Below are 26,066 nucleotides of genomic sequence, written 5' to 3' on the forward strand. Positions count from 1 at the left end.
ACACTGTAACTTTGTAACCAAGGATCTGGTAACAAAAATAAATACAGTACAGTATATCACAATTACTTAGGTTTAAATTAGTCCTTTGGTTTCCCTACAGAGCACTAAGCCTAATTACCAGTTGACCTTGAAAAGACAATAAAGAGAAGATCTATCCCACACAAGTGGTCAGGAAATTTACGTATGTGTACTGTATCAGCTGATAGAAATCAACAAATTGATACTGTATGTAGATATGTCTTTTGCTTTATACTGTTAATATTGTTGTAAAAGTACATATAATGTGCAATAAATGAAATATAATGTACATCTGAACTGTGTTATATATTTGTTAATGAATTTTCTGGGTTATCTGGATTTTCAATCATCCAGATTGGGCCCGGTCCTGTTTGAGCAGGATAAATGGGGCTCCACTGTATAACTCATGAATAAGTATAGCTATACACAATGTAATTATCACAATTTAATAAGATAGCTATATCTGCATGTAAAACAACAACTTTACTCACCATGTGATTCTCACTGATAACTAACACCAAAATCGTTCACAGCGGCAAAAAATGAAAACAGCGTGAATATTCATTTTCCTTACAATTCATTCAAGCAGCCTTGCTTGTGCTATGCTCTGTTGCAGTGCTTATAAAACAATGTAATCTACTTGAATTATGATTTCAAATAAAGAATTTAAGCTATGACAAAATTTAAATTAAGTAAATTTACTTCTTAAATTTTTAAGATTTTTATTTATTTCTGTATTTAATATCAGAATTAATTATTTTCAAGATAATATTTATATTACAAATAACATTATCTGTTGGTTTGCAAATTAGTCCATTAATTCAACATTTCAGGTTAGACATACTGTTGGAGGAAAATAATGCTTTTTATTCACTATTTTCAATTTGTATAAGAATGAACAATATTTTGTTTGTTTCTGCATGAAATATAATAAATTACATTCTCAACATTTTTGAAAAAATGTAATAAAATATAGTTATATATCAAGTGTTAGAAGCCAAGATGGAGTTATAACAAAGCAATTTGTAGGTGTAATTTAGTTCTGCAGAGTTTGACATCATGGGTTAGCTTTGTCATTTCTTTTAGAATTTGAGTTTTGTAGGCTTCAGGAATTGTTCTTATCTAAGTTTTGCCTGTAATTTGTAAATGTAAATTGTTATTCTGAGTAAAGGAAAGTAAATATCATTCCTTTTATTTGTCATTTAAATAGTAATAAGTAAGTAGAAGTTTTAATGTAACAAAATTAACAGAAAGTACATTATTGTAATATTTTAGGGTAATCATTTTGATTAGTTTCAAATAAATTTTGATTTTGAATAAACAGGCTTTTTCAAATTGTCATGAAACCACACTACATGGCAGCAGGACACTGAAATACAATACAACTTAAAATTGTACAACTGGTATCTTCCTGTTAAAACTAGAAAATACTTTTAAAATTTAATGTAACAACCATTTGATATAATGTTTGCTTTCAACAGGATCCATAAAGTGAGTCTACTGTAATTGACTTTTTAATCTTTCAATTAAATCTTAGAATTTTTATGTATAATTATCTAAATTTGAAGTTTTAATTAAGTTAAACTCATTTACCGATTGTTATAAATCTATTAAGAATAAATGTTAAACTAATTTTTCCTATTGAGTATCTGTTTCAGATTACAGACTTTAAAGTTTAAAAAAATCCATCTGATAAATTTACTCCATTCTTCTTTTCAAAGCTTTATTATAATTCTGTTTCAACTTTTTTTAAGTGTGTTATTATTAAGAAGTTTTATTACTGTAAAAATAAGATCAGTAATTTAAACCAAAGATTGTATTCTTTAAAAAGATAAAGGTTAAAATATTTTATTTTTCTTGAACAAAATATAAATTTTAAAGTAACTAATTTATTATGATTATTAAACCAACATATATCCATTACACAAGAAAAAATTTATTTATTCATTACATAAATATGTTTGTTTTTTTATGTATTTTATTCATTTACTAATTATGTAATAATGTAATTAGTAACAAAATTACATTATGTAAATTGTGATATAGCTTCTAAAAACAAGTATAAACACTTGAAAAACATCTGAATTTATTTGTGTAAGAGTAAATATGTGATCTGAGAAAACAGGAAGCAAATTTTGTTTTTTATTTGGAAGTCAGACTGTTATGATAATTTTAAGATATAACATTAGAAATAAGCAAATATACTATAACTGTTACAATAGAAAATATTTCTAATAAGTTATTCAAATTTTTAAGAACAAGTAAAAATATTTCTCAATTTAAAAAGATTTTTCAATTAATAATAAATAATTTTTATTTTTTAAACTTTTCAAAAAAAAAAAAATTAAATTAATTCAATTCTTTATTTCTTTATAAAACAAATTTATAATTTGTGCAGATTTATTAGAAATTATGCTTACAATTGTAATTTTTTCTTTATTAAACTTTTCCTGATAAATACTTTATATTGTTTACTGTTATATATTTCACAATATACTTTCACCAAATTACAGCAATCGATACTGATTTAGGTTTATATTTATCTATCCTTTTTTTAAAATTTATTATTTATTAACCGGTATTTACATCACATTTAAAAAAAAATTATGAAGAAAAGTTTGTCATATAATTTTAATTTAATTTTAATATCATTTGTTTAAAAAATCTAAATTAACAGGCATTGGATCTGAACTTATATGTCCTATTTCTAGAGATAATCCAAAGATAAAAATAATCTTAATCAAGTTCTTAAAAACATTTCAAAGAACAATAAAATGTTTACTTTATGATGAAAGGTCAAAAAGTATACTTTGTGAAATATGGAACTTTGTCATGAAGCAAACATTTTATCATTTTTTAAAAAGTTTTATGAAATTAAAATATGAAGAAGTCCTATTTTACAATTTTTAAAAAAATTTTGTAAATGCTTACTATTATGTAAATTAATTGTGGGCAGTTCTGACAGAGGCTGAATACAGGAAGAATAAAACTCTAGCTCCAGCAGTAGCCTATAAGGAAAGGCCTGTTGTGAGATATGTATTGAGTTGTTCAGAAAGTAATTTCGTTTTTTTTCATAGAAAAATAAATGCAATATTCTTATAATAAATAAATATTTTATTGAATTATATATTGACCATTTTGGTCAAATACCTGTTGTCATTGTTTCTGGTAGTAGCATGATTTCAAATTCATGAAAATTTTGATCGTTGTTTACAAAAAACTGATTCAAGTAATTTTTGACATTGTCATTTCAAGTAAATGTCTTACAGTTAAAAAAATTTTGTATAGACCGGATCAAGTAATAATCTGAGTGTGCCCAATCTGGCATCTAAGCTATAACAGTTTCTGATGAGTTACCAAACTTGTGTGAAATTTGGCATTATCATGGTAAAACACTACACTTTGTTTGTTGATCAATTCTGGCCTTTTCTGTTTGATGATATTACTCAATTTGTTTACTCGATGGCAGTACACTTTTGAATCAATTGTTAAATTGTCTGGTAAAAGCTCAAAAACAAATTTCTTTAAAATCCCACCATAGAGAGTATCTCCCTTTAATAACATGTGGAACCCATATTGAACTGTTTATTATTACTTAAAACGAATCCTATTCGTTTTAAGTAATAATAAACGATTCAATTTAACAGATTTAATCTCTTAGTGATTTCACGTGTCGTTATACAGCAGATTGCTTCAATCAGTATCTTTATTTTGTTTTCATTGGCTTCAAATGGCCATCCAGAATGTGGTGTATCTTCGATATTAAAATTGCCAGAACGCAATTTTGTAAACCAGTTTTGGCACTGTCTTTCTCTCAACACATCTTCTCCAAACAGGTACCACAAGTTTTTTCTTGTTTGAACAGCATTTTTATTTTTTAGTTATAAAAAAGCAAAATATCCGAAAATGATGCTTTCGATTTTCCATATTTAATGGGTCACCGAAAAAAAACAGTTGTACAGAATCAAACAAAATTTTTTACAAATAAGCCTTAAATTGTCAGCTGTTCAAGTATATAATGAAAATGTGGTTTAAAATAAAATTGGCTGGTAAAAATACATCTAATTCCTCTAGTAATAAAAAAACGAAATTACTTTCCAAACAACCCAATACTTTAAAATGTTTTTTAAGAAAGGCTTTTTTTTTACAATTTTTTAAAATTTTGTAAATGTTTTAGTTTAATTAATATTAAGATGATAGGTAGTACAAAATTTCTTAATACATTAAGAGTAGCCTAAATATGCTCACACAGATGGAGTGAGGAGGTTAAAGAAAATTATAGATACATGGTTAGATTACACAGTGCAACATATATTCCATAGCTGTGCTGTTTCAATGAATACCAATAAGCAAACTTTGTAAAATTAAATATTAAAAAAAGTAAAAAAGTCTAAATTACTGTCAGAATAAAAGCTGAAGAAAACTGATCAAAATGACATCTTTATTTATAATATAGACTACTCAGATGCATTAACTCAGTTTTTGAATGTAGCACCTAGTGCTCATTGTGTGTAGGGCAAAATAAAATCATTTTGATATGTTCTCATACATTAGCCTTTACAATACAATATTGTTTATTGCCACATTCTTTTGAGTTATATTGGTAAATGCAATGAGTGCTAAAATTTTTTGTTCAAATAGTTACTGATTAGAATTATCTCAATGTTCACAGGTTTGCAACCTAACTAAAAAACACTGTAGCTAAAACTATATAGTATTTACTAACAAAGCACTAATCAAAACTACCTTCTTAATACTGGAACAAATCACAAACACACTGTAAACAACCAGTAACAAAAATTTTTTAATAAAAAAACTTTTGATGAACATTTTCAACATTGACCAAGGTCTGCCTCAGGTCTTTAAATTAACAAAATTTCAAATTGGAATGTATAGAACAAATTTTAAAATATTATTTTCATTTGTCAAAAGTTTTTTTTTTATTAAAAAATTTTTATTACTGGACTTTAAAGGTTGCTTACAGTGTGTAAAACACTAATCATGTGAAATGACATACTTCACACCTTATTGACAAGAGGTCAATGCAGGCTTATGTAAAACAAGAGAGGGTGGTCATTAACACAGTCTACCAGCAGACAGATGTTTGAATTCCTGCCAAAATACATTGCTTTAAGCCTGATGAAAAACCCATGGAAAGTCCTTTCATGATATGATAAATGTATACACAATTTTGTTAGTCAAACAGTTTTATTGCAAAAATGATTTGACTAGCAGCAAGTGGAAGCTCTTATGAATTAGCAAAACTATTTACCAAACTTATTTTGTTATTTTCATTTTTTATAGTAAAATCACTTTAGCATATGTAAAAAACTTTTATTACTGTAATTAAAAAAAGTTTGTGGAAAGAAGATTTTTTCACGCAAATTACACCGGTAACAGGTTCAGTTTTTAGTATTACTGTAATTTTGGAGAGATGATAAAAATTGCAAGAATGAAAATAAAATCTTTATATAACCCATTCTACCATACACCTGCACCTCTAGGTCAGCCATTGAAAGCAATATAATTATCAGTTTAAAGCAGTGGTTCCCAACCGGTGTTCCGTGGAACACTGGTGTTCCGTAAGCATCTCCCAAGTGTTCCGCAGATTTAGTCGCAAATCGAAAAGTGTACAATCGTATTCGAGCCGCCGAATATCAAAAAATTAAAATCATAAAATTTTCATAAACTTAAATATATATGTACGACTCGTACTTATGGAGTGTACTACTGTTTTGAATAAGATAAAGGCAATGATACAAACTGAATGAAATATGTAAAAAACATCAGACACAAGTTTCCCATTAAAGTTATTTAGGTATATTTTTTCCCGTCTTAGAATTGGCGTTAATAATATGAGTAGAGATTTTGAATTATAACTGCTCAATTCTAATAAAATAACTGATGACAAGCTTATGTATTTCATATTAACTTAAGTAAGTGTTCCGCTAAAGAAAATTGCTCACAAAAGTGTTCCGCATCCTAGAAAAGGTTGGGAACCACTGGTTTAAAGTTTAGAAATTGTCATATCAAGCAATAATTTGTTGCTTGAGATGGCAATTTAATAAGTGATTACAGATATACACAAATAGCAAAGCCCAAATATTCTGTAATAATCATATTAATTTCTGGATAATTCAGACAATAGTTTGAGTAAAAGTTCCAGCATGAATATTTTTTGCTCTTCTAAGAGTATTTTTATACTGAAAAAGAGCTTTATCATAAAAATCCCACTTACCAGTATGCTTAGCATGATTAAATAACTTCAGAGTTCACTCAGAGATCACTTCAGAGTTCTCAGCTCACTGTTCCAACAAGGAACTAAATGATGGGTGAACTTCTCAAGTTGGCCAACTAATAGTGTAGGACTTCAGAATATGCTGTTGTACAAGATCAACAGCCAACTCTATGTCCAACACATCACTGAATCAGCATGAAGAGCAACCCAGTGTGAAAGACATGCACTCTAAAAAGTGCTCAATCAGTCTTCTTTGCGTTGCAAAATGCCTCCATTTTTAAGATAAATAGAAAGTTAAGGATAAATGTGATGCATCTGTGATCAGACAGGGAAGGTTCATCAGATACATACCAATCCATCATTCTGCTGCTTAAATCTGAAGCTAAAGTCAAGTCTTGAATTTCTACATGTTTGGAAGTAACAAAAATGGGTTTATTGCATTGTTTTAAAATTACCATATCAGTACCCACCAAAAAATCCTAAAGATAAACTCCTCTGGGATTATCTTCGTTACATTTCCAGGCAAGTGATAGAAAATTCTACTACAGATCTGACCTCACTAGACTGGAGAGATCCAGTACAATCATAAGGAAGATAGGCAACAAAAATTAAAATTTCCTTCTTAATGCCATTTTCATCAACCAACATACTGTACATACAACAACTACATAAATGGAATAAACACCACAAATTACAACACAACAGCATTCTATTTATAGAACAGTTTTCCATTTTACAGTTCCTGATGAGGGCTGATAAAGTAGTGGCTGAAAATGTTAGAATATTGAATTTCTTCGCTGGAAATTTTGCATTGAAGTGTAATTCTTATCTACATAAATGGATTAAGGTATTTCTCTACTTAGATCTCTGGACAAGAGATCTAAGTAGAGAAATACCTTAATCCATTTATTAACAAAAAATAAAAATTTGCAGATCCTTACTGGATGAGTGATAAAAAAGACTATCATCTAGGTTAGACAAGCCCTAACCTGATCCCTAAAAACCCAGGGCTATATTAATGTCCTCTGTCATTGTACAGCAATCAACACTGCAGATGATGTTTAATAGTGTGTGAGATTGATTTGAATAGCTCTTAACAATGATTTACTCTTAGTGGCAGCTCCACACATTACAATAAAGCTCCCTGCGAGTCAGTGGCAGTGAATTTGCTATTGCAGTGCAAGAGACAGTGGCTCAGTGGCTTTAGGATCCAGAAGCCATTCACTGTGAACCAGCAGCAGTTTTCTGCAGTAAGCCCTGAAACAACCAACTATAAGCCAGCACAAGTAGGCCTTTTCCCTAGTCCTGAAACTGCAGGAGGAGAATCAGAGCAACCACCAAGAATCTTAAAGTCACACTGGTAAGTCCCAGAAAAGGCCTGAGCCCCAGACCCTACCAAGGTACTATCAATTGCCAAAACCAGGCTTTAACTATAAATGTCAAAAGCCTTATCAAGCAATCTCCAGTGTTGTCACCAGACTGAATTCTGAATCTCAAGTCTTATGAATCCATTGAAAATCCTCATACTTTTGGTCCAGAATCATCTTTAAAACTTTCATGATGTGTATAGGGAGTCAATCCTGATAACATTCAAAAGACCTTCTCACCTGTGAGCAAAGGCCTCAATGTGCACTCCAAGTCTACTTCTTAGAGAATGCATTGATTAATATTTCTTGAAGGAAGCAAGCCAGTCTCAATGACCCAAAAATACCTTTTTGGGGTCATTGAGACTGGAAAACCTAGGAGGGTTGTCCAGACTCAAATTAGTTGATCTCTTCAAAGAGAAAATCCCAAATCTGAGCTGATAAAACCACCAAGGCTTGGCTGGCCCAACCTAACATTAACACATTAAAATGGCCATCAAGCAGTCCTGACCTTTCCCCTATAGAAAATATGTGAAGTAAAATTAAAAAGCATTGAGTAAAAGTCCTCAAGGAAATGTGGATGGCTTAAAGCAAAAAATCAAGCAAACATGGAATGAAATTACTCCAAATGAATGCCTGGCTCTTGATACAATGGATAATCGTATGAACACTGTCATACAATCCAAAGATAAAATGACTAAATATTAATGTACTGTTTGAGGTGTTTGTCAGAAATAGCACTGTCCTAACTTTTGGTTTTAATCACACATGCTTTTTGAACTGCTCATAACTTTTTTTTATATATTATCAACATGAAAACTTTTTATGTAAAATCTTCAGTTATAATTAGGCTCACCAGACATCCCACTTTGACTGGGACTGTCCCGGTTTGATGATGTGGTCACTGTGTCTCGGCCAGTTTGTCATTTTGTTGAAGTTATTTGGTAAAATTTTATAAGTGCCAAATATATAAGAAGTAAAAATAGTGCAGCCTCTAGTAAAATGGTAATTTGGGAACTAAGATATCCCTCACTGTTGCCAATCTAAATATTTTGTATCTAGATATAAGTACTTTTAATGTTGTCTAGATGTTTCCCCCAAAATTTATAACATGTGGCCTAATGAATTTAGACGTTTAATTTTTCTTCCAGATATTTTTTCACAGAATTTATAATAGCATGTAGCCTATGAGATCCAGGTATTTTTATTTCAATTTTTAGATATTTTGTTTCAATTAGAGTTAGCAACACTAACTCTTACACCGGCAATGTCATTGTTGTTCATGTCCTATATTAATTGAGTTCAAATTGCAAGTTGGCATTTGTGATGATTTTGTACTGTACATTAAGTAAAAATCTATAAAAGTAAATTAAAGGATGGTTGTATTAATGCCAGAGATGCTGATGGATTAGCTTCTGCATGAAAATTCTACATAAAAAAATTAAAATATAAAAATTTTAGTCTGCACCTGCCATTATATTTGGATACATTTTTTTGTGTATTTTATTTTATTTATTTATATCATTATTGTTTTACTTTACTTAATATAGTTTGTTTTATTATTTTATTATTTATTAGTTAATTTATCTAATTAGTTATTTTTGTTCCAAGTTTTAAATGTAAAACGTTCAGACATTCCATTGTTAAAATGTTAAATTTTTGAAAAGGCATTTGAATTCAATTATACTGAAGATGGTCAAGTGTATTAGGCTGCTGAAAACGTTTGTGTTTGTTTAATAAACATTTCTCAGAAACAAAAGGTGTATTGATAGTTCATTAAGTATTTAAAAAGCTGAGTTTAATATTTTGGTTACTGTACGTTAAATTAATTTAATCTCCAAAATACCAGAAAGAAACTGTGTTTACTGATGAATTAAAAAAGAATCATCTGTTTTTGAAAAAAGTTTGTGAACGTATTTACAAATTGAAATGTGAACTGTGTTTTTCAGAATTTTCAGTAACCCGTCAGACATTAAAAATCACTTGAAATGTGCAAAACATAAGGCAAGCCTCGTAGCAGTGGAAGGAACTTCCTCAAATATATTGTCATATTTTAAAGGTACCGATTTATTTCCTGTTGTGAGTATTTTCTCAAAATTGTCCTGGTTTGAGGAAAAAAAATATTCTGGTAAGTCTAGTTATAATAAAAATTTACTAATTTATAAAATAATTATAAGTGTACAAAATGCTTCTGTTTGATATTATTAAAGGATAAACTAGAGATTGATTAAAATAATGTGCTGTTCGAGGTTTTTGTCAGGGTTGTATAAGAAAAAGATTTCTGGTGAAATATAAAACATTAAAAAATGCTTTATTCAAAGTACAAATAATAAAATAAATTAATATTGAACTTTTGAGTCTAAAAAAATAGATCATTAAAAACAACATTACACAATAATCCATTTTAATCTAAAATTATAAAAGACTGTTAACATTAAAATCAAGCATGAATATTATGATAATTTAAGTAATTGTTTCAAATTTCATTATTTTATATTTAAAGGCAAATTTTTCATTCAAACACCCAAATCATTCAATTAATGCAAACAGGACTTTTAATAATAAAAAAATAATAATTTAATTTGGCTTTTTATATAAAATAATCCAGCTAAATGGATTTTAAATTATAGAAACTGTCTTTTTTAAATTTTTGTTTCATTTATAAATATAATTTATTTATAGTAGAAACAGAAAATATTTCTACTATAAACATAAAAGTTTATAAAATGAGATTATACACACACACACAAACATAAATAACAATAGAAAATATAAATTAAGCAACAATATCATAAAGACTTTTTAACATATTAATTAAGCAAGTAAGGAAGGAGAGAAAGACTTGATAAATTAAACAATAGAACAGATATTAGATGTTCATTGTACATAAAGTACTTTTGTAAAAATTAATGAATAAACTATTTAAAAAATTGGAATTTTATAATAATAATATGTAAAGTTCAAAAAATTAAAAACAAACATTATCTAAGAATTAAATATTTCGAAGACAGAATAAAGTGAAAAATATATATGGTATCAGGGCCTGAGATTTTCAGAAGGTATCTCTTTTTAAAGCTGCTAACTTTCAGATGTCCCTGACAATTGGAGACCCCCACACATTTGCTTCTTGCACTGTGCAATAATCCACCACTGTAATTATTGTGGAAGGAAGAAAAGTGATTGTGTAATTATCACAATCACTTTTCTTCCTTCGCATAAAACCATAATGTTTAGTTACCATCCGTATATCATAAATAAAAGAATAAAGTGTATAATAAAAAACCTTCTCTCTAAAATCCATATTACAATTTCTATCAAAAATTTTGATAATGATAACTTCAAATATGTTCTTTTTATTTGTCTTTTAAGGATGCAAGTATATCAAGTATCAAAAGTATATTATGCAATTTTTGAAGCAAAATGTCTTTCATTATAACAATCTCAAATATACACTGAAGGATCAAATAAGAAAAAAAAAATTGATGGAAAGTTTGAATATATCGCATCAAATCTTTAAAAAAATTATCTTAAAAAAACAAACTATTAATCAGATCTTCTGAAGATCTTAATGCAGTTTTGTTAAAAAAGCAAACTATCATTATTATTAAAATTTAAACTACATATTTTTAAAATACTAAATATAAACTTAAATACACATCTTTAATTTCTTTATCTTTATATATTTTGCCTTAGTAATACTGCATATTTTTTATGTATTGTAATAAATTAACAAGATATTTATATTAATTTATCATTAATAATATTTAATGCTGATGTAAATCAAAATGAATCTGCTTGAAGAGTATAAAGAATTTATTAAAAAATAATATTTTCCAGAAATTTAAAAATATGAATTTCAGTTGTTACTCTGTATAAACTTAAATTTGAAAAATTAACATATTTCTGTTTATTAACTCTCATATAAAATCTTTAACATTCATAACAATTATAATCTGAAGTTTATTTACTGGCTTTTTAAAATTAAATAATAACTAAAATATAAAACACACAAAATATATAATTATTACTAAATTTAAAGTTGATACCTGTAGGAATGTGAAACAACACCATTCTTATCTAAAGAAGTAGTAGTGAAACACAGACCATCCGTTTCACAAGAATGATTCGTATCAGGTCCACAAATATCACAAAAACATTTTAGACCTGAAACTGTAAAAATTATTTATATTAGTTAAAAAAACTAATTTTTTAATATGTAAGTATAAAAATTAAACATTTATAGATTATATGTTGATTATAAACAAACTATTTTTATTACATTTAAAAATTTTAAATCAACATTAATATGAAATAATTAAAGTTCTCAAAATAAATACATTTTTAAAACATTTAAGTATTTAAAAAAAATATAAAAGTTTAAAGCACTTAAGTATTAAATGTTTTAAAATTTTATGATATATTTTTTTGAAAAACAACAATCACCTATATCAGGGAATAATGAACCCATGGAATATGAGGAAAAATTGTTTGGCATGCAATATATATGATTTTGTTTACTTTTTATTGTTAAATTTCAGTTTATTAGAGTTTTATATTTAGTTAAGTATATCATCATATTACTGTTAATTAGCTTCTTTACATTTATTCTAATTAAAGCATATTCATTACATTTATTTAAAACTCATTATCTGAAGTCTAAAACTTTGGCATGAATATTTTTAAAAATAATTATGCTTACTGTAAAGGACATGAACTCAAAAAGGTTCACCATTCCTGACCTAGATTGACTTAGCATATGCATAAAATTATCCTAAACTAGAATATCTGCATCAGTAATATTGTCTTGCAAACAACGTTTCTATATATTTCTGATAAATTTATCATTTTGATAATTTATTAATTATAATAAATTTTTAAAATGTTAATTATTTAACTTTAACTGCTTATTTCATTTTTTAAAACTGATTTTTAAAAAAATACAAAATATTATGCTGAAATAGAAGCAAACAATCTGCCTGGATCAATAAACATTAATTCTTGAATTTTATCTTTACCTATAAAATCTATACTGTCAGAATTAGAATTATGAGATTTTTCCATATAGTGTGGTACTTATTAATTAAATCCAAAAATCTAAAATATATTTATTACACTTTAAATTCAAAACATTTATTTAAAATTATGAGATTTTTGCTGTTTGGGAAAAGAAGCAGAAAGTGCATGAAAACATTCCAAGTTGTGTTGGAATGCATTTTTCAAAGAGGAAAAATATGTTTTGTCCTGAGAGGATTCAAAAGTCAAATTCAAGATCAAAATAAGGACTTAGAAACATTACTCTTAAGGTCCTGCTCAAAGATTGGATGAAGTAAAAAGTAAAATTATTTTGTCTTTAATTAAAAGTTATATTTGCATAAATTTAGTGTGGTTAATGACCCAAAGACCTATGAGAGTTATAATCTGTCAAGATTAAGAAAATACAGATCCAGGAGAGAGAATTCCAATACATGAGTTAAACATATATAAACACTTATTAACAAGGCATTGGAATCAAACTTTATTAGTGTGAGCCTAATTATAATGGTAAGAAGTGATCACATTATCATAGTAAAGAAACAATTTCTTATGGAACAATAGTACAATTTAAAGGAATCTTTAATACTTTGTACAACCTCCTTTTACCAGTTACATGCAAAAATACAGTCAGTATGGAGACAGATAGGCATGATATGCTATCCTCCAACAGATTTGCCCATAAATGTGAAAACATCAGTCCAGTTACCTCACATCTGTAATCTTGTCCTATGAATATTCAATGCAACAAATTTGGAAACCAAGCAGGTCAAAAACTTGTAACCCTGCAATGAAGACAACACAAGAAGGTGCAGGATTTCCTGAATGTGTAGCTGTGCCATCAATGACCCTCACCACTACTAGGATTGACCAACTGTCAAATGAGGTGATTTTTCAGAGCAGCATGCAGCAGTAGAAATGTGCCACTCAATAGCAAAGGCAAGAACACCTCTAAAGTAGGATCGAGATATTGTAGAGGTGCATTTATGTTTGGCCAGTATGAGAAGTATTTTCTAGTAAAAGTAGAAATGAATTACTTACTAGTGGTCTTCCACAATAACACAATGGTTGTCTGTTTCCAAACAGTACTGGGATTCATTGCTAAAAATGATATGCTGTCAGTCTGTAAAAATCCATGCTTCTGTCATGAAGCCATGCAAACAAAACTGATGATAATGGCAGGCCACATAGTAGTCATAAAGCATACAAATTTGCTTTTTTACTAGTTGCTGGCCAATGGTACAGTAAAAGACAGGATTATATAGTAAGGTTTCCACCTGTCTCTGGATGATGGACAAAGAAATTGTTACAGCTGTTTGTGCTTGTCTCAGGACTACACTACCATCTCTCCTAGAGGAATTCAGTCTGCTAACATGTAGGAGTGCCCTATGCATTGGATCCAACAACACTTAAAATCAATTCAAAACAGCTCAGATGGCAAGGAATTTGGCAAAATGACCATTCTACCTTCCTCAGATCAACAATGTGCCTCTTTCAAACTCTGTCAACTGTTTGTCATATTAGGTATGCCTAGATTCAAAGACCTCCAAACAGATACACTGAAAATTCTGAATCAGTGAGACTCTTGAGTCTTTTTATAGAATAGTGGATAGCAATTTTAAAGCACTCTGGTAGCATTACCAGATGTGCAATTGAACCAAACTGTAACTTGTCTGAGAGATACAGTAGTTGTATGCCAACAATCAAACAATTCTATCTGGGTATATAACTTGTTTTTGTCAAGAAGTGTAGATATAAACTTTAAAGGCTATATATGATTCAGATATATAAAGTTTGTTACAAAATTAAATGGAATATTAATTTTAAAACAGGTCTAAGTAATTACATTCTATATAAACTCATTAAATATAACATAAATAAAATCAATATCCTGCATATATCTTATTCAATTTTAAAAGCAATTACCTCACTAAAACTGGATGAGAAATATAAATATACAACCACATTACCTTAATCTAGTCCAGAACCAAGTTACTTCTCTGGAAAAACTAATGTTTTTGATCTTCTCTAAAGATAATCTTCAGGTTCTATTTTTGAATAATACCTGAAGATCTTAGGAGATCATAAACATTAGTTTTTCTGCAGAAATAATATGGTGCTGGACTAAATCAAGGTACTGTGATAATATACTTCCATTTTAACAGATTTCATCTTATTATTATTGCAATTATAAAATCAATTTAGAGTTTACTATAGGAGATTTAAAAAAATCAAATAATATCCAATAATTACTAAAAATGCTGTAATATTTTTAAAACTGGAATAGATATAAAATAAAACACCTCTAAAAAAATTCAGAAAACCCAGCAAACAAGAAAACTTTAAAGATTAATGTGGGAAACGCCGGGAGGTAGGACGGAGTCGTACCTCCTTTTTGTCGGCGAACAGGTCGGCAAGACCCACCCCACTGTCAAGGATGGCTAAATTTTGGTGATATCCTGACTTGTCGGGATCAGATAATTGATTGTCAGGTCGAGTGGAGGAAGTGTGTGGGTTTGTCGATAAGATCAAGGCGATATTCGAAGTAATGGAACCATGAGGAAAACAAACAACAATTTATTTAGACGATAAACAGATACAAAAGATCTAACACGTTCCGTTTCTAACCGCGAGAGAGAGAGAGAGTTCACAAATGCGGGGGGGATCATACCTCTTCCTAGGATTAGTCGAAGAATTAGCTGTAATCGTAGGGTTAATCGTCTCTGTTCTCCGATCGTGGAGGGAAGCGGGAGGATCGGGCGGGCGGCTCGTCGTCAGCGGGCTTCAGTGACTTCGTGTCTTGGCCCTCGCTTCTCGGGACGGATCCTACAGGTCGGGTGTCTTGTGCGGACCTTCAACGACCCCGTTCTCAGCTTTTCCCCCCCTTATATACCCCAAGTCCCGTCCGCTGCGATGGCGGTAGACGATGAGTCGATCTCCGTGACTCAGAGGTCGGATCTGGAGGGGAGGGAAGCGGGTTTGACGGTGGAAGGCTGCACATCCTTTGACTTGTGATTGTTATCTTTGATTTTGATTGTTATCTCCCGAGGGGATTTGAAACAATGAAATTTTAAAATCGGACCGGCTTAATTCGGTCCTCACATTAACAAACATTTTTAACCATATTCAACAGGTCATCAGATTTAAATGTTTAAAGCTTAGAATGTAAATTGAAATTTACAGATTTTAAAATAGATGGAATATGAAGTCATTGAAGGAGATTGGTTACGTCATCCTTGATTCACTCATACAATAAGTGTTTGTAGTAAGCTTCAAAAACAGGACTTCCAAGCAAAGATACTTTCCGTGTCTTCATAGTTTATGGCAGTAGTCGTCCTTCCTGTTGGCTTTGTAGATTGTCAACCTCTAGATATTTAAGATGGATCCTATGGCAGGTCCTTCTGCAATGACTGTATTTCATGTGTTTTAAAATTTGTAAATTCCAATTTACATTCTATCTTCAAACATTTAAACCCGACAAAGACTGTTGAATACGATCAAGAACGGTCATTAATCACGATTAAGTTTTCTTGTTTGCTGGATTTTTGATTTTTTAAAAGTGTTTATTTTATATTCAATAATTCTATACAAAACGATGATTGAAAAAAAACAACATAAAATATGATAAGAATTTACAGAATCTAATTATTAATTATTTGAAATTCGATATAGTAATTTAGTTGCATTTTTTTGCTTTCTTGTATAAATATTAAGAACATAAACAAGCAATATAAATTTAATTACTGCTAATAATTCCAGCTGTGTTACTTTTAATAATTATAATCCAAAAACACAGATTTTTAATATTGAAGTATCTTATATAATCATAATGGTACTTATTGTAATAAAGATAAATCTTATTACAATAAATTAGTGCACAAAAAAAATACAAGCTTTACTATTATTATATATATATATTAATATGTATCTATAATAACAATACACTTACTGTTATTATTATTTATCATAATAATTTATGCACACTCTTCTCTAACTGCACTTATATAATACACAAACCTCACACGAAAACCTTTAAAAAATGCAGCCTTTTTATTCACTTTTCTAAGTGTTTTTGGCCAGTTTGAACAATTTTCCTTGGAACAGAAATATCAAACGATTCCTATAACAGAATTTGTTTTGGAACTTTTAAACACTTGAATTTTCTTAGGTGTCTAGCACACAGGCTCGTACAAAAAAGAATTACAATATATACCGGATACTTGTACCAATATACACAAACTATACATACATATAATATATGAATAAATAAATACATAAATACATCAACACAACTGCTAATATAAGAATGATTAAAAAGGCTGCATTTTTAAAGGTGTTTTTTTGTGTAATTTATGCATAATGCATAAATATATAATATTAATGTTAATAATCCTAATATAAAAAAAAATAATGACATTTTCAAACATATAAATTATATCTTTTCCAACAAAAATTCTCCAATAAATGTGTTTATTAGCTTACAACTTGATACATTTTTATACATTGTTTCACCTCAATGCCAATATTTACAAGTTTATATTTCATTCTTCCTTTAAAAATATAGAAAATTCTAATTAAAAAATAATAATTAATAATTTAACAATTTACACAAACAATTGTAAATTTTGAATTTTTTACCAGGTTAATATGGCAATACAATTTTTTTCTAACGTTATATTTATTTGTACGCGTAATTATAAAAGCGCAGATATATAAACACACGAGATAATTTCCATTCGAATGGTTATAAACATAGAAATATAATTATTAAAATGATTATTTAAATTCCGAAACACGGATGCATAACAAACTGGGAAGGAGTTAAGCCTAACTATATTGTCAATGGAAGCAACAAAGAAGCATTTCTCTTACCAAGACAAATTTGTAAGGAAAAAGCGACGAAGAAACAGAAGAAAACATTCGTCATCATCCTTTATTCCTATTTAGCACCAGATTCGTCATTTCTTTCTAGTAAGTTTGTTTTAAAATAGTCAAATTAACAAATTTAGAGTCACTTCTAGCACCCACAAATAAGCCAAACATCATCCGTGACAGTTTCTATACAGGAAATTCTTCCGCTTTTTTCTTCTTCTTTTTTTCCCTTTCTATCTTTAATATATAAATATGTTTAAAAAATATTACAAATGATGAAATTTACGCATATTTTAAGTTGAAATTATAATAATATAATCGTTTGTCTAATATAATTTCTCGATTATTTACTACAGTGTTTAAGTTTTATTTGATGACGTCACAGGAAGTGGATGATGAAGATATCGGAGAAACACTCCGCTCATCAATCGATTCGCTTGAAAAAGGACTTTGACACGTATTTCTATCAGTTCGTACGTGTTGAAGCGCAATAATCTCTTCATTTCGGTATATCTTTAAAGTTTCATTCCTACAACTGTTGCCAAGTAAATGTTTATTTAGAAATACTTCCTTTAATATTATTATTATTCGATTTAAAAGCGCTACTTTAACACTATATACCGGAATAAAACAGCGTGTATATACATATATAACTTTTTCTTGATGATAAATTAATTTTGTGTTTTATTTTTAATAAAATTTTACTTCCATTGGTACACGTAAGCTTTTCTGTTCTTTTTATCCAATTATTTCCTTAAAGATAATTATTCGTAGTTTTTACTAATCAATCCAACTTTTACAGAGAAAATATATTTATGATTTCGTAACCGTAATTACAAAAAGAATTGATCAAGATAAACTCTATATACATATTTATCAAGCTTGATGATATTTCTGATTACGAAATTAAGTGTTGCTTAAAAGTGAAATTTTTCCGTTTTATTGTTAATTATTACATTGTCGAATTATTTTTTGTTCCCTATATTGTATGTGTAAACTATATGTACAGTACACGTTGTAGATCTATACAAAAATAGTTAAACTGCATTTTGTATTTTAATAGTTAATCGATAAGAGGAAATAAACAAAAAACTAGTTTTATTTATATGAAATTCTATACAATAAATAGAAAATCATGCATAAACATTGCGTAAAAATGCTAGAGATAGATTATAATCTAACTGCCGTTCGGATTATAATGTCCGGTTAGAACGGCAAAATTATTTTAATTAATAGTTTATGATAAAGTATATTTATCAAGTTAGAATCAATAATAAACTTTCTTCTAGTAATTTGTTTTATTTTTCTGCTTAAAATGTATAGTGGTATATGTATTATTCCATTTTTATTTATTTAATTAAAAGAAAAAAACAAAATATTATCGTAAAATGTGTGAAATTTTAACTTTAAAACTTCTGTAAAAATGATTTATTTTTGAATTTTAAATGTTAACTTATTAAATCAGCCATTTTTAAATACAAAATAAATCGTATAAGAAAACACGTGGCCCAATAATAGCAGTTGTCTTATTGCAGTTTCTCTAATAGTTACTGCAGTAATTTCTATAAAACATCTAATTGTTTAACACATGATTATTTTTATTTTGTATCGATCGTAATTATAGTAATCTTGGGAACTTTGGGACAGTTTATTTGATTAAAAAAAAAAAAAAAAAAGATATACAATACAAAATACTGCATTTTAAGTTTTTATTCAAATTTGAAATATACTTCTAGAGAAATATATTTTATTGCAAACATTATTAAAAAGAAAAATTGATTCATAGCTTATATTATGAATGAAAAAGAATCGTTTTTTTTTTTCGTTTATGATGTAGGTTATTCTTTAGCTAATTCCAAATTATTCTAAGATTTTCTATATATATATAATAAGCTCTTCTTTATTTTCACTAATCTCTTAGATTAATTTGCTGAAGTAAAGAGTAAAATGTATGCTTAAAAACTAATATTCAAAACAGTTTAATAAGTTTTTATGTAAACGTATGCGTTCATATACTATATGTGAATATGCCATTCATAAATATTATTTTATAATGACTTGATAATAAAACATCATTAGAAATATTTTATAATTTCATTTATAGTCTTAATTAAATATTTTAAATAAATTTTTACATTTCTTTGCAGTCGCACTTGAAACACAGAACTCAATATTCATAAAAAAATTTGTGGAAAAGTTTTAAACAAAATAAATGAATTACCCAAAGGATCCAATTATCTGTGAAATTTCTTATTTAAAAAACTGTTTTTATATTTATGTTTTAGTAGTTATGCTTTAAAATTTGTTTTTCTGAGAATGAACTTCTCTTTACCACAAAGATGAACAAAAAGTAATTACTAGAAAAAAGAGAGAGAGAGAACTGAAACATTATTTTGAATCAAAATATCAATTTATTCACTATGTAAAAAAGTACCAATGTATTTGTATAAGCCAATGATTCCTAAACTTTGAAAGGGTGTGGACTCTTTTATAAAAGATATATTTTGGCAGACACCTATTTTCAGCTGTTCGCTTTTAATCATTAATTAATAAACTATAATAATGATAAGCATTTGAGGCATTTTACATTACTTACCGGCAGTTATATATAAGAGAGGAAAAGTGTGGCGATCTGTCAAAAAGTAGAGATTTTTATATTTTTGGACTGGGGACCTTGAAACGTCGAGAAATGCAAAAAAAATCAGGGGTAATTTTTGTACGTATGAATGTTAGTGTGCGTGTGTGTGTAGGGGGTCAAGATTTTGTTCACCCTTTTTGAAGCTTAATAATTCCTGTGCTTTTTGTCGAAAATTTCTGAAATTTGTCAAGAAGATCTGTATATTAGGTGATCAATGCTATTAAATTTTGGTGGTTAAAGGTCGAGGGAGTGGGGGAGATAAAGAGGATCGTGTGTATCTTTAGTAGGGTCAAACTTAATGACGATTTTACCTGTTACAAGCATTTACAATTTTTTATAAAACCGATTTCTACTACCCTCAAAATTAAGCTTTATGCCATTTTATAATAGTTAAAAGTATAAAAAGTTTTTAATAAAATATGATAACGGATGATGCCACCAAATGTTGCCGGGAAAGTTAAGCAACTCGTTGCTGGAATTTTTTCACTGTTTGAAAAGTTTTGTTAAAATAATAAAAGTAATAAATTATAAAATTTAATAAAAAGCCGACTTTCTTATTTTTCAAAAAAAAATCATTAAAATATAACAATATAAATTATATTAAAATGTTATATTTTAATGATATTTGTGATTTAATAATATTATATATTTATAAAAATAGATTTTAAAATGTTCACGTTGACGTTAATCTGTTTTATGAAATTTTTTATTAATAAATAATTCTAATTTGATATTATAATAAGATCTAAAGATTATTAATAGTTTTTATTTTTGAAATCTCAAGAAATTAGACAAATTTCCTTTGTTTATAAGTTTTAAAACTGTAATTCATGGAAATTTTCATAAATTAAAATTTCGTAGTATATTTAATTCTATTTATAATTTATCTTTTTATTACATTTTCCAAAGCTTATAGGCAAAGGAAACAAATTGTTTATTTTGCAACTTTGTATGAATAAATCTTTAAATAATCAGTTGTATATTTATCTAAGAAACAAACTTTTCAAACAGGTTGGCAATTTTATTTTTTGTTATTTTATTTTAAATTACTTGTCATATTATATCAACGTCTCAAATAACTTTATATCTTACTGAATCTCAACAGTAAGATTTTGTAAAAGAAAAAAGAAAAGACATATTATAATGAAAGACATGACTAAAAAAGAATGATAAGACTTTAACTATTGAGATTCTTGTTATATTAAAAAAACCATTTAAAAAATAATAATAATAAAGTTACATTATTGTGTATTAATATTTCTAGATTATTATTTTTAAATTCTTTGAAAACATTGTATATATTTTTCGTATTAATAGTTTTTCTTTTGTCACTATTCTTAAATAGGAGGTTTTTTTTTTTCTTCGTTCATTAAGAAAAATCGATATTTTACATTGTATAATCCATAGCATCTATATTATGATTTTCGAATAAAGAAAAATTAAGAAAAATTCCCATTTCTATTCATTATTACCATGCATTATACAGTATATTATGCATATTAATAATTTAATAAAAAATTATATTTATAATGTTACATATTTTAATATTAATAATGTTGTTCTTTTATGTTTAATATATGTATATATTTATTTATTTACAAATGCTAAGGCCATTATAGGCAAAATTTGCCATCCCCGAAATAACAAAACTCTCTAAAAACAACAAATCAAATTAAAATTACAAATTGAATTAATTTTGAAATTTTAAATCATTAAAAATGTATTTTGTAATTTTGGACACAGTCCAATTTTCAACATGGAAGTTGACTGTTCAGACTATATTCACACAGGTGTATTTTAGAAATTTTAGTCATAGATTGGTTTCTACGTGTCAGCAGCTGTACATATAGGCCTATACAGCTCAGACGACCGTCTCGCTGCCGACAGCCGCTACAGTCGTCAAAACTGTCGCACAGCACAACTCACACAGACGACTGTTGGCTGCCGGCACCTGAAGAAACCGCTACAACTGGTACATTATCTGTGTGAGAAGTTACGCTGCTTGGAGAGAGAAATTCATGCTCACACCAAGCAACGTAGTCTACCCTCTCAAGACTCGATTATGTCAGATGTATTTAGTTTTACTCAATAATAAATCGAATGAATAACGTGTGTTTTTATTTATTTTAATGTAAGGGCTAGGCGTTCTTCAGCTGATATGTTTTCTCTCAAATTTGTATTAAGTTACTCCTTTATATAGAATCTTTTAAGATAGCCGACAGATAATCAAATGTTACTTTGGACATCCGAAAATAGTTTTAAAAATTTTCATTATCTTTCAATTCTTTACGTAACACGTGAAATTGGCCCGTAGTTTGTCAATTTTCCGTAACGGGACAAACCCATCGAATCCTGTTTCTGTATCGCCGTTGGCTTTGGCGTAATGATAACCAAAGCAAAGCTTCCTCTTCGCAATCCATTTTCATACTGATGATTAATAAACTGAATCCGAGTTGATGAGGTTAAATTCAGGTCGCCCGGTCCACAACGGCCACATGCGTTCTGCCACGGACGAGCATCACCGGACGTCAAAGTGCACGAACTTAAGTGAATTGAGCGATTTCAACGACAATTTACCGACCGTGTGAGTTCAGTCTAAGAGCAACTGTTTGATACCATCAACGACATCCCACCATTCCAGTTTTCACAACTTTATTAACCGTATTCGCATCACGTCTTGTTGATTTTCGTGAATTTTTCTTTCTTTTAAGTTTACAACGATAAACATCTTTCAACTACAGAATTCTTCTCAAGGTTTATAAAATGTTTTTATTTATAAATTTTTGTAATGATAAAACTATATATCATTTGATTTAAAATTTGATAAATATGATATTTAAAGTACTTTTTACCTTTCCACCTAGAAAATTCTGAACATTTATCTAATTGAGGCCGTAATTTCTTTAAAAAAGAACATTGTAAATCAATTTCACCATCGTTAAGCCATATAATAATTGTCGAATATTCTAAAATGTTGGCTACATTTATAATGCTATCATAATCTTTGAAATGGATGCCTCAACATTATATTATGATTTGCGTGTTTATACTTTATTAATAATTAAATAGAAAATTTTTAACTAATAAATGTGTGTTTATCACGAAATTATTTAGAAACAGCCATAAAATAAAAAGAAAGTAACCGGATATTAAGTTAGGTGACTTAATAAATGAAATCTATTACATTTACTATATCAAGTTTTTGTTTTTAAAATTTTTCAAAATCAATTATAAATTTAAATTACCGGAATATATTCATTATATAAGTATATTTATATAAATACTTTTGTAAAGTTTTTCTAACCATAATCTTATTAATGCAAATTAAAAATCCGATTATTTAATAAATAAAGTAGTACAGAAAATTCAGAACATTGTTACTTGTATTTTTTTATAATTAAAAACATGTAATCTTGGTATAATGCAAAGAACTTGCTTAATTAAAATTAATTAAAATTTTATTAAATTTGAAATAGATTTGCTATTTCCCATTATGTTTTAACTGATGTAGAGTGGTCTACATCATCTGTTTCCTTGAAATTGAATAGGCCAGCGTGGTTAACCTATGGCATGTGTACCCTGATGTGTCACGCTAGAATTTACCCAGCACGCAGCATACATTGTTTTATTTATTTAATTTTTAATGTAAATAAAATCATAAAAATAATAACAGAACTCAGTTTGGAAAACGGAGAACCAAGAAACCAAAAAAAACAATAATACTTTGGATAAAAGTATTAATTACATTATAAATTGCAGGCATAAAATTATTTAATCCCTATTTAAAATTATAAAGAAAATCTTTTTGTAATCTTCCCTTACAAGCTAAAATTATAGAAAGATTGACGTTGTTTATATTATCCCAATAATATTAATATAACGGCAAAGAACAAAATCTGTTACAAAATAGATCATCACACTTAAGCTTCGTGAATGGAAAAGTAAAGCATATTAAATTCTATAGCAACCTCTATTTAATTAATAAATCATTCAGGAATCTTCATATTCTATCAGAACGTGATATCTTGTTAGGATTTACATATAAAACAGTATCTGTCTGTTCTAGATTGTTAAGCTGATCTTAAGATAAATTATCAGCTCTTAATATCTATTAATAAATTTTTTTAATATAAACAATATTAGTACTGTAATACACAAAGAATAATAAACTTTTAGTGTTTTTTCTTTTATTTTCGTTAAAAATATTAAGTAAAGATTAAACTATTATAAGAGGCTATAAACACTTATAGAATAAATTATTCTATTTTCTTAAGAAAACAATTCTCATACAATACTGCTTTGATAAAGAACACAATGGATGCATTTTAGATAAAGTGCTCATCTATCTTTAAAGTAAATGCAGAAAGTTAATCACATGACTTACTATTAAAGTTAAAAAATGTACTTACATTAAAAAATGCTTTTATGTGTAAATTAAATTATATATTTTACTATATATAAATACAATGAAATTGACTTCAGTTTTTATTAAATAAATTTAAATAAATATAAAATAATTTAAATAATAATTGCCTAATTACCCTCACAAAATTGAAGAAAATTCTCGCAACTAATGAAATTTTAAAGAATGTCCATAAATGTCTTCCTATATTTTTAATATATGATGTACAGCAAGTGTCTTTTTTTTCTCTTGTCAATAAAATAAATTATTTATCTGAAACCAAATGTTTCTCAACTTTTTCCTTCTCAAAATAAACGTTTATTCAGACAAAAAGCAGATTCTAATTTAAAAAAATTTAATTAAACTATTCTTTTATTGGAAAAATAAAAATTTTTCTAGTTAAAGCTGAAATTTCAAGGACCCGCAATACAGTTTAATGTTTACTATCTTTAACCTTTATTTTATGTTACTAACTTATAATTATAATAAATAAAATATTAATGATTTTAATAAATTTTTGTAAGCAAAATTCATCTGAGAATGTCAGATTGAAAATTCTAAATAGTTTCTGACAGTTTTTACAGTTGTTTTTTTAAAAAATCTAATATTGATAAGTACCGTTATATAGCCTAATTCCCCAATAATATATTCTAATATAAATTATAATATAAAGTCTTTCTTTATTACTGTATATATATCCATTTAGCAATTTTCTGATTACAGTTAATTTTTTTTTAAATATATTTATTTTTTGAGTAATATGTTAACATTATTCACAAAATTAGTAATAATCAGTAAGAAATTTACTTACTTGAGAACATAAATATAATATAATTGTAGAAAAACAGAACTGTTCACTTTCTAGAAATCAGAAAAAATATTATTTTTATTCCATGATTAAATATGTTAATCTTAGAGAGAAATTATACATTAGGTATTGGAGAGACATTGTTAAAGGATTTAGTAAGAAATGTCCACCTACAGTACAGTACATTACTAAGAAAACTTCCATTTTTGTGAATTCATCTAATTCATACTAGATTAATTCTCACGATATAAAATCCATGAATAAATATAAAATAAGTATCTATAATCCACAATAAAGAATGATCTTCTGATCCACTCATTTAGATTATAGATATATTACTTTTATTTGATGTATTTATATATTACAGTTGTTCTAACTTTAGGATTAGAAGTTCTAGAGAAATTAAGAGTTCTCGTTTAAACTTTCTTTAAGGAATATCATGTTATTTGGATGCAATACCTCAGAAAAATGTTCATCAAAGGCAGCCGGAGACTCTTTTCTTTGAATTTCTGTCATAACAGATTTTTTTTTTTTTTCCTTTTCGGTGACATTTTAGTAGTAAGCTATTTACAAACAGGAATACTAGAAATATATTTTTGTGTAATATTAAATAACTTAATTTTAATTATAGTTTAAACTTTTATTGTAAAAACTATTTTATATTTTGATTTAAAATCTATATAGGTTATGTCATT

General features: G+C 27.6%; 2 protein-coding genes across 2 annotated transcripts in view; both read right to left on the reverse strand.

Moving 5' to 3' along the window:
• Positions 1-17,757, reverse strand: part of LOC136969476 (TGF-beta receptor type-1-like) — an 80,058-nt gene extending 62,301 nt beyond the window's left edge. Inside the window, exons 1-2 of the mRNA XM_067263648.1 lie at positions 17,524-17,757; positions 11,667-11,790 (exon numbers count right to left, since the gene is read on the reverse strand). Coding sequence (XP_067119749.1) covers positions 11,667-11,790; positions 17,524-17,581 — 182 coding nt within the window. The 5' untranslated portion in view covers positions 17,582-17,757. The remainder of the gene's footprint in view (positions 1-11,666; positions 11,791-17,523) is intronic.
• The window catches only part of LOC136969432 (patched domain-containing protein 3-like), a 330,862-nt gene that overhangs the window by 144,775 nt on the left and 160,021 nt on the right, over positions 1-26,066 (reverse strand). The window lies entirely within an intron of this gene.

Source organism: Centruroides vittatus, unplaced genomic scaffold (assembly GCF_030686945.1).
Source record: "Centruroides vittatus isolate TY-2023 unplaced genomic scaffold, ASM3068694v2 contig_1035, whole genome shotgun sequence".
NCBI lineage: Eukaryota > Metazoa > Arthropoda > Arachnida > Scorpiones > Buthidae > Centruroides > Centruroides vittatus.